This window comes from Myotis davidii, unplaced genomic scaffold (assembly GCF_000327345.1).
Source record: "Myotis davidii unplaced genomic scaffold, ASM32734v1 scaffold198, whole genome shotgun sequence".
Taxonomy (NCBI): Eukaryota; Metazoa; Chordata; class Mammalia; order Chiroptera; family Vespertilionidae; genus Myotis; species Myotis davidii.
Window position 1 is genome coordinate 1,535,895 of NW_006291485.1, and position 9,523 is coordinate 1,545,417.

The 9,523-nt window shown below is 46.2% G+C and overlaps 1 protein-coding gene across 1 annotated transcript in view; it reads right to left on the reverse strand.

Moving 5' to 3' along the window:
• The window catches only part of LOC102765605 (PWWP domain-containing protein MUM1), a 22,975-nt gene extending 13,487 nt beyond the window's left edge, over nt 1–9,488 (reverse strand). Inside the window, exons 1-5 of the mRNA XM_006764800.2 lie at nt 8,528–9,488; nt 7,065–7,147; nt 5,267–5,337; nt 3,500–4,150; nt 1,993–2,097 (exon numbers count right to left, since the gene is read on the reverse strand). Of these exons, the coding sequence (XP_006764863.1) occupies nt 1,993–2,097; nt 3,500–4,150; nt 5,267–5,337; nt 7,065–7,147; nt 8,528–8,584 (967 nt within the window). The 5' untranslated portion in view covers nt 8,585–9,488. The remainder of the gene's footprint in view (nt 1–1,992; nt 2,098–3,499; nt 4,151–5,266; nt 5,338–7,064; nt 7,148–8,527) is intronic.
• Between the last annotated feature and the right edge of the window lie 35 nt (nt 9,489–9,523).

Here is a 9,523-nt window from a genome sequence, read left to right on the forward strand (position 1 = left end):
GGCTCTGTTGATCCCTTGCGACCCACCCCGCCCAAGCCCCGCCCAAGCCCTGCGCAGAGCCATTTGCCAGATAGCCTCAGGCAAAGGCTAGATTAGCACCTCCCTAGAGGACAGAAGTTTTCCCACTGCAGACACAGCTGATTCTCACAGCCAGTTGGCCTGGAGGTCAAATCCCCCTAGTATTAACTATAACAATCAAGGCTTAACTACAACAAGACTGCGCACAAAGACCACTAGGGGGTGCACCAAGAAAGCATAAAAAATGCGGAGACAAAGAAACAGGACAAAACTGTCAATGGAGGATATTCAGTTCAGAACCACACTTTTAAGGTCTCTCAAGAACTGTCTAGAAGCCGCCGATAAAGTTATTGAGAACCTCAACAAATCTAATGAGACCCTCGATGTTATGATAAAGAACCAACTAGAAATTAAGCATACACGGACTGAAATAATGAATATTATACAGACTTCCAACAGCAGACCAGAGGAGCTCAAGAATCAAGGCAAAGATTTGAAATGCGAAGAAGCAAAAAACACCCAACCAGAAAAGCAAAATGAAAAAAGAAGTGGAAAATACGAAGATAGTGTAAGGAGCCTCTGGGACAGCTTCAAGCGAACCAACATCAGAATTATAGGGGTGCCAGAAGATGAGAGAGAGCAAGATATTGAAAACTTATTTGAAGAAATAATGACAGAAAACTTCCCCTACCTGGTGAAAGAAATAGACTTACAGGTCCAGGAAGCACGGAGAACCCCAAACAAAAGGAATCCAAAGAGGACCACACCAAGACACATCATAATTAAATTGCCAAGAGCAAAAGACTCTTAAGAGCAGCAAGAGAAAGAAACTCAGTTACCTACAAGGGAATACCCATATGACTGTCAGCTGATTTCTCAACAGAAACTTTGCAGGCCAGAAGGGAATGGCAAGAAATATTCAAAGTGATGAATGCCAAGAACCTACAACCAAGATTACTTTATCCAGCAAAGCTATCATTCAGAATTGAAGGTCAGATAAAGAGCTTCACAGATAAGGAAAAGCTAAAGGAGTTCATCACCACCAAACCAATATTATATGAAATGCTGAAAGGTATCCTTTAAGAAGAGGAAGAAGGCCGAAACCGGTTTGGCTCAGTGGATAGAGCGTCGGCCTGCGGACTGAAGGGTCCCGGGTTCAATTCCGGTCAAGGGCATGTACCTGGGTTGCGGGCACATCCCCAGTAGGAGATGTGCAAGAGGCAGCTGTTTGATGTTTCTCTCTCATCGATGTTTCTAACTCTCTATCTCTCTCCCTTCCTCTCTGTAAAAAATCAATAAAATATATTAAAAAACAAACAAACAAACAAAAAAAAACATGTGAATCTAAGAATCAAGTGAATAAATAATCTGATGAACAGAATGAACTGGTGCTTATAATAGAATCAGGGACATAGAAAGGGAATGGACTCACTATTCTTGGGGGGGAAAGGGGTGTGGGGGGGCAGGAAGAGACTGGACAAAAATTGTGCACCTAGGGATGAGGACAGTGGGGGGGGGTAAGGGCATAGGGTGGGGTGGGAACTGGGTGGAGGGGAGCTACGGGGGGAAAAAAAGAGGAACAAATGTAATAATCTGAACAATAAAGATTTCATAAAAAAAATAAATAAATAAACGACACACACAGGCACCATCTCCAAAGGCCTATAAGGGGGGCCAGGCCACACTCCAACGGTGGCTGGGGAGCCCACCTGTTTACTTGATTGTCCTGTTCCCACGAGGGACAAGGAAAGAAAGCCCTGTGCTGACAGAGTCCCTCCTTCCTTTGTGTGGTTAAGCTTAAGGCAGGGAACCAAAAATTAGGCACTTTCGAAGGTGTTGGCTCAGTAGGAGAAAAATGAAAGAGCAATAGACCTTCAGGCAAAGGTGTCAGTGGTCCAGGAACACATATATCCTTCTAGAAGATTGAGACATCCAAGAGTGTTCCCCCACCCCTGGGTCATTCTCAAGCCTTACCGTGATATAAAAGGATTCTTGGGGGCTCCTCGTCCTCCTCCTCATCCTCCTCCAGGATGGAATTAACAGGACCAAACTCCATTGACTCTTCAGAAGATTGATGGTCTGCCAAAAATGTCAGATTAGGCTTTCATGGTGAACGACTCATCCCCCAAGAAACACTTTGTGATCTGTGACCATAAGTGAAAACAGATCCATGTTACACAGACTTCCACAGTGCCCGATTCGAGTGGGGCACATTTCCATTAGAGGGCATTTAAAAGACAAATACATGAGACAGAGGCTGAGACAGAGAGGGGATGTTGAGGTTGGAAGGCAAAAAAACAATGGAAGTCACAAGAGATTGACTGGATTCTGGGCAGGATCCCTTTCAGGTGCGAAGCACTCAGTGGATATGCAGGGACAGTGACACAACCAGGAGACAAGGCAGGGCTGTAGTCACAACACAGGGAAGTTGCAAACAGTTCCCTGCAGCCTGCAAATATGCCCGGGTATGGGCCTCATGAAGGAAGTTTAGACTCAGGGCAGAACCCTGGGCAGTAGGTAGGTAGTGAGAACTTGAGACACCCCAGCAAGCAGAAATGAAGAGTTCTCAATTAGCATTTCAAAAATAAGTGGGGTGTTACGATGTGAAAATGGAAAAAAATCATAGAGCCTGACTGCAACTGCATAGAAATGTGTCTACACGGGAAGTCAGGAACCTCTATAGTGAGTTCATCACTTAGAGCAGCGGTTCTCAACCTGTGGGTCGCGACCCCTTTGGGGGTCGAACAACCCTTTCACAGGGGTCGCCTAAGACCATCGGAAAACACATATATAATTACATATTGTTTTTGTGATTAATCACTATGCTTTAATTATTTTCAATTTGTAACAATGAAAATACATCCTGCATATCAGATATTTACATTATGATTCATAACAGTAACGAAAATAATTTTATGGTTGGGGGTCACCACAACATGAGGAACTGTATTAAAGAGTCATGGCATTAGGAAAGTTGAGAACCACTGACTTAGAGATTCCTGTGTTCTCACTTCTGCTACCTTTAAGAAAAAAGGAGTCAATCCTGGAAGGGAGCATTCTCACAAACACAGTGCCGCCCACGACAGGTCTGCAGGCACACTGCCCCAGGCCCACTCCAACTCCTCCCTCCCTTCAAAACAAAAACAACAACACAAATATGGGGACAAGTGGAGTCATGAAAGCCCAGTTCAAGAGTCAGACAAAAAAGGAACTGGGAAATCTTTGTTCTGGATCTATTCTGGTACTGATCTCATTAAGATCTGGTTAAAAATACATGGGGCCTGGCGCTGGATCTGGCTGAGGGAAGATCAGAGCCCCACCTGTCCCAGCGCTGGAACAGACCTACCTTCCTCCAGGACAGGAAGACTTGTGTTATCTGAGGGAGTGAGGAGGATGGCAGGGCCAAGTCTACGGGTACTTCCCAGAGTCATGCATCCCCTTAGCCCTGACCTCTGGCTACCACCAGAGCACAGCTGCTTACCGGGTGGGCCGTGAGCATCCGGGTAGGCTTGGTGCGCAGTGGGGCTGCCTGATGGCGAAACTGAGAGGCGACCTTTGGCACACAGACCCTGCTCCGTAGCTGCAGGAGGTAAGCTCAGGACTGCAGGGCTGTCCGTCTTTTCCTCACTCTCTCTTTCCTGCTCTCCCACTGAAAGTGAAGAGCCATTCTGACACCTGCTGGGCTCCTGTGCCAAATTCCTTCCCCTCTCACTCAGGGTTGTCCCATTTTTGAGGTGTATTCTTGACCTACTCCGGTCCCGAGAGCCACCTCCAGCGGAGACCACTCGGATAAGTGGGCTTTCACTTTCCCCAACCCCCTTCTTGTCCATTTGGCACTGGATCTCATTTTCACTAATGGACGAGCCCGACAGCTTCTGGTGTCCGCGTAGCCTCCTCTCAGATCCGGAGCTGCCCAACACCCCCTCACGGAGAAGAGATGAAGGGTTGGGATCACAGAGTGAGGATGCCAGTTCCATGTGCTTCTCTCCTGCAGACACAGCAGTTCTTTCTTCCCTTGAAGAGTTTTCTTGATGAGAATGGGTTTTCTCATTCAAAATATCCAGAGCCACTCTAAGTGACCGTCTGTAGGTCAACTCCTCCACAGGTTTGGCTGAAACCTTGTTCTGTGAGGCTGAAGGATGATAAATAAACAAAGCCTGGTGATGTCCAGGTGCCCGGGCACTGCCATCAGAGCATCACTTTACAGGCTCGGTCTCATTCTATAGCTAGTTTTGCACCAAAAGGGAGAACTGACACTTCTCCTCTCTGTCTTCCCCAAAGGGAGACAGAGCTGCAAAACCATAACTGGCTGTGGTCTGCATTCAGGGCTGCAGGGCTCAGTTTTTTAAAAGAACAAATAGAATAACCCTAACTTGATTGAGTGACAAAAATAAATTCCTCCAGATTACAAAACAATCTTGCCAGCAAAACATATTCAAATGTTTCACAAATCCTCTTGTAGTCTGACAACTTCCAATTCAATCAAGGTCAATGAAAACCCACTCCAAGGAAATAAAAAATTGGGAGGGCCCAGCCAGTGTGGCTCAGGGGTTGAGTGTCGACCCATGAACGGTTCTATTCCTGGTCAGAGCACAGGCACGATTACCAGTGGGGGGCCTGCAGGAGGCAGCTGATCAACGATTCTCTCCCATCACTGATGTTTCTATCTCGCTCTCTCCCTTCCTCTCTGTAATCAACAAAAACATATTAAACAGAGAACTTGGGAGGAATGCATTCTGGGGTGGAGGGTAGGGTGGGAAATAGCCAACTGAAAGGACTCCTTGTTGGCAGGTCAATTTTCCATACTTTTCTGCAAGGGTATCTCAAAGGCAGGAAAGAGCACTCCGGGCATTGAGTTCAGCCTGGCCCCTCTGCTGAAACAGCGTCATTTATTCATTCCAACACACAGACCTGATGCTATTCATGGGAACTAGTGACAAATGCAATCTCCCAGCTCAGCGGGTATAACCTCCACCAACACAGGACTTCCTGTGTTTCCTATGAAAGCACCCACCAACAACTGGCCTCCAACACAACCTGAGCAAACAGATGGTGGCAACTGAGAGGTGATGGTTGACATGCCCAGGGTGTGCAAGGGTGAAACCTGCTTTGAAAAATAAACAGCTGCTTTTCCAAAGGCACAGGAACACAGACCCTATTTTATAAACACCATGGCAAGGAATTCTGGATGACAAGACTAACTGGGGAGTGTCTACATGTCCTTTGTTAAGACCTCACAATTCCTTACCCAATAAGGCAGCGATGTCCTCGATGTGGGACTTCCTCAGAATCTTGGCTTCTGTGCTTTTCACTCTCACCCTGCAGGGAAAGAAATGACAGTTATATACTCCCTGCTACCCACCAAGGCCATGGAGATACTTTCAAACATGTTTTCTTCAGATTACAAAAGAATTAGGCTTGTTTTCTTCCTTCTCAACTTTCCACTTAAAGCAAGTTACAGCCAACTGGGAATCCATGTGCCTGAGGTTTGAGTCAGCAAGGACCCTAGTGAATATTTTATGTGGGGTTGTTTCCCCTTTTAAAAAGACAGAAAAGGTTGGCTGGATTTAAGAGTAAAAATGAATTCAAATTGTGACTTTAATAAAGCACATCCTACTTTCAACTGCACAAATAACTCCTTCAGTTAGATTTTCAGAGTACAGATAATGTCACTAATGGATGTTTACAGCTCGGCAGGTGTGTTTTAGTTTAAAAGGATGTGCTTTCCTTTCAAATTCCAGTATTGAATTACCTCCCCAGCTGCAGGGAAAGTGTGAGCTGGGGACTAAACAAGCTTAGAGGCTCTGAAGAAAGAGGGGTGGGGAGCTGCAAAGGGAGCCCACTGGGTTTTATTTTAATTCTCTATTTAGAATTGGGAATTCTTCCACCAGACACACGATGCCAGTCCTACTCGATCTGAGTATTTTTATCTTCTTTCTAGATAATCTTACGTCCTTCCATTCCAGGTAATCAAGAGAACAGTAATGTGCTGCCAGAATCATGGGTGTGCCTTCTGAGTTCTAAATAATAGTTTATTAGAGGGACTGACTCAAAATCAAGTATTTCAAAACTGATGGGTCTATTACACAAATGGGGGGGGGGGACACAAATAAATCAGTGGGCAGGAAATACCCCTATTTGAACACCAATGATGAGAGTTTACCCTAGTGTAATTTTATAGTTATTCAATTTTTGTACTGGTCTCCCTGGAGATCACATGCCTCGTGTAGATCTTCAATTTCCAAACTGACATAAAATTAAAATCAAATCTTTCTTCTTAAGGTTATGATGAGCACTAATTAGTTACAATAACTGAAGAGTTAATATAATAAGTCTTTAGGCATGCACTTCACTTTTTTGGTGGGGGCATGGTAATCAGAAAGCCCATCCTATCCTATATAATAAAAGGCTAATATGCAAATAGACCAAACAGCGGAACCAAACCACCAAACAACCAGTCGCTATGAGGTGCGCCGACCACCAGGGGGCGTGTGCGGAACATGGCGGGTATTGGCTGCGCTGGGATGGTGGAGCAGGTGAGTCGGGGCGCCAGACCTAGGCGGGGCACCGGTCGCTGTCATTGGGACAAGCCTCTGGTGGTTACTGAAAATTCTTTGCTCCCGCATGCCATGGCACTCTCACCTGCTCCCGGTGCCAGTCCTGCTCACACCCACTGCCGGTGCCTGGCACTGGTCCTGATCACTCGGTGCCATCAGGGGTGCAAGCTGTGGCTGCTGGTCTCGATCACCCCTGAGGGCTTCTCTACCTCCTCCTACTCCTGAGGGGCGATCAGGGAAGCAGCTACCACTAGCACCCACTGACGGCGCCAGCTCCAATTGCTCTGTGCTGTCAGTGTGTGGGAGTGGCAGCAGTGGGAGCGGAGCTGCCAGCAGACAGGGGACCAGGGACCGCAGCAGGAGGGGCCAGGTGGGGACACCCCTGTGCCCACTGCAGCCTCGCAACCCACAGTTTCTTTCAAGGTGCATGAGTTCGTGCACTGGGCCAGGTAAGGAAATAAAACTCTTAAAAAAATTGTAACACTTAACTTTTTGTCTAAGGAGAGTATTTGGACATTTAGAAAAAATCTCTTTTTTTTCTTAGTTGTTGACATCTCAGTTCCGGCCAAAACCTATGTTTAAAAAAAAAAAATCCTTGTTATTAAGACACAAAAAACAATTGACACATAGTAAGAAGCAGTGACAACTGGTACAAATGTAGCAGATAATTTCTTTGCACATTTAACTTTTTACTATACTCTTCCTTTTGCTCACACAACCCCAACCATACTGATTTCTGTCCTTTTTTATTAACGTAATAGACCCATTCCTGCACTAGGATCTTAATAGCTGCTTCTTCTGCTGGAAACCTCTTTCCCACTTATTGGCTTGGCTAACTCCACTTCTTATAAGTTTTTGTTCGAATCTCTCCTTGATAACCCCACTTTCGCCACTCTCCCATTTACTAAAACAATCACCACAATCCCCTTACTTGTTCTATTTTTCTTTTTCCATAACATGTATGGACTTCTAACATAGTGTTACATATCCATTTTTTTGTTTCTATTATGGATTTTTTTTGATTAAAGTATTACATATGTGTCCTTTTTCCGATTGACCCCCACCGCCCCAGTGTCCGTTTCCATTAGTTATGCTAATATGCTGCATACAAGTCCTTTGGTTGATCTCTTACCCCTTGCTCCCCTCCCTTGCCTTCTCTCTGAGGTTAGACCAGGGGTGGGCAAACTTTTTGACTCGAGGGCCACAATGGGTTCTTAAACTGGACTAGAGCGCCGGAACAAAAGCATGGATGGAGTGTTTATGTGAACTAATATAAATTCAGAGTAAACATCATTACATAAAAGGGTACGGTCTTTTTTTTTTTTTTAGTTTTATTCATTTCAAACGGACTGGATCCGGCCCGCGGGCCATAGTTTGCCCATGGCTGGGTTAGACGGTCTGTTCAGTGTTTCTTTGTCTCTGGACCTATTTTTGTTCATCAGTTTATGTTGTAGCAGATAATTAATTCTTAAAGTATAAAAGCATAGAACTTCAAAGATAATCTGTCTAATCTTCCTTATTTCGCAGGTGGGAAAACAGGCACAAGAGGTCCGTGGCAGACCCTGACAAGGATGGCTTTCTACCTTCAGGTTTGCCTCTCTTCCTACGGCTGGGCTGGAAGGTCTCCCCAGATCCTCCCATCATTTACTACCACCGGACTCCCTGCCAGAAATCTCCTGGAGTTACTGCCATACATGCCTTTTAGAGCTGTTAATTTTTTTTCAGTGTGAAAAACAAAACAAAACACCACACATTTCCAGCAGTTTAACCTTGTAAGCACTCCACCAAAATCCCATTAAATGGGGAATGAGATTTGGTGCCAACAGAAACAGCAGCCAACTGTTCAGGCTCAATTACTCCACTGAAGCAACTCCTAAATCTCTCTTGATAAATATTTTGCTTGTCACCCAAAAGTCATTTCTATCCCTGAAATTAGAAAATAATGCTGTCACCTTTGCAGGCCATAATCGCTCTTTCCATCTGCAGAGGACATACTTGGCGTCCGTCATGATTTGGGACTCATGTGGCAAGTGGTAAAGATGTGACACAATGTGCTTGAAGGTCTGGTGCGAAGGGCCCTGCAACAGAATTTTCAGGGTGGTTTCTAACGTGGTTTGCTGGTGGTTTTTACACGGACACAACCCTTAAGGCCCACTTTATAGGGGCGTATCCTCACGTGTAACCCTGCACAGAGATACTTGATACCGAAAAGAGATGACTGGCCCTGGCACCCAGGAAGGCACCTGTTGTTTGTTTTCACAAATAAAATAGCCAAATTCCCTCCCCAAAGGCTGTGTCTAGATTGCTTTTTAAAGGCTCCTAAAGAAAAACATCTCTATGTTGAAGGCTGTCTGGGGACTTCAGCAGGGGAAGCATTTTAAACAAACAAAATCCATAACCCTCCCCCATTTGGGGCGCTAACAGTTGACCGCAGAGCAAAAAATAAATAAAATAAAATCGGAGGGAAAGGCCTGCTCTTTCAGCCGCCATGTCCCTGAAGGATGGGACAGCTGCAGACGCTCCTTCCATCAGTGGGAACGCTGGGTGGGCTGTCAGCACAAACGGAAAGGCGAAGAGGGGGGCATCGTCTGTGCAAAGGGAGGTTCACCACAGCAGCGACGGGCGGCCAGTCAGCAAGGGTGGGGGTTCAGGCAGAGACGGAGCTTAAGGCAGCAGGAAAGCGGTTTGATCAGCAGAAGGAATTCAGGCAGTAAAGGAGCGGGTTCGAGCAGCAGAGGAGGGGTACAGGCGACAGAGGAAGGGGCTTGGGGGCAGCAACGGAAGGGTTGCAGGCAACAGAGTGGGGGGTGTCGGTCAGCAGAGAGGGGCTCACGCAGCAGAGGGGTTCGGGCAGCAGGGGAGCTCGGGCTGCAGAGGGTAGTAAGGGAACAGAAGCTCACGCAGCAGGGGGAGGGGATTCCCGCGGCAGCGCGGGGTCAACGCCCCGA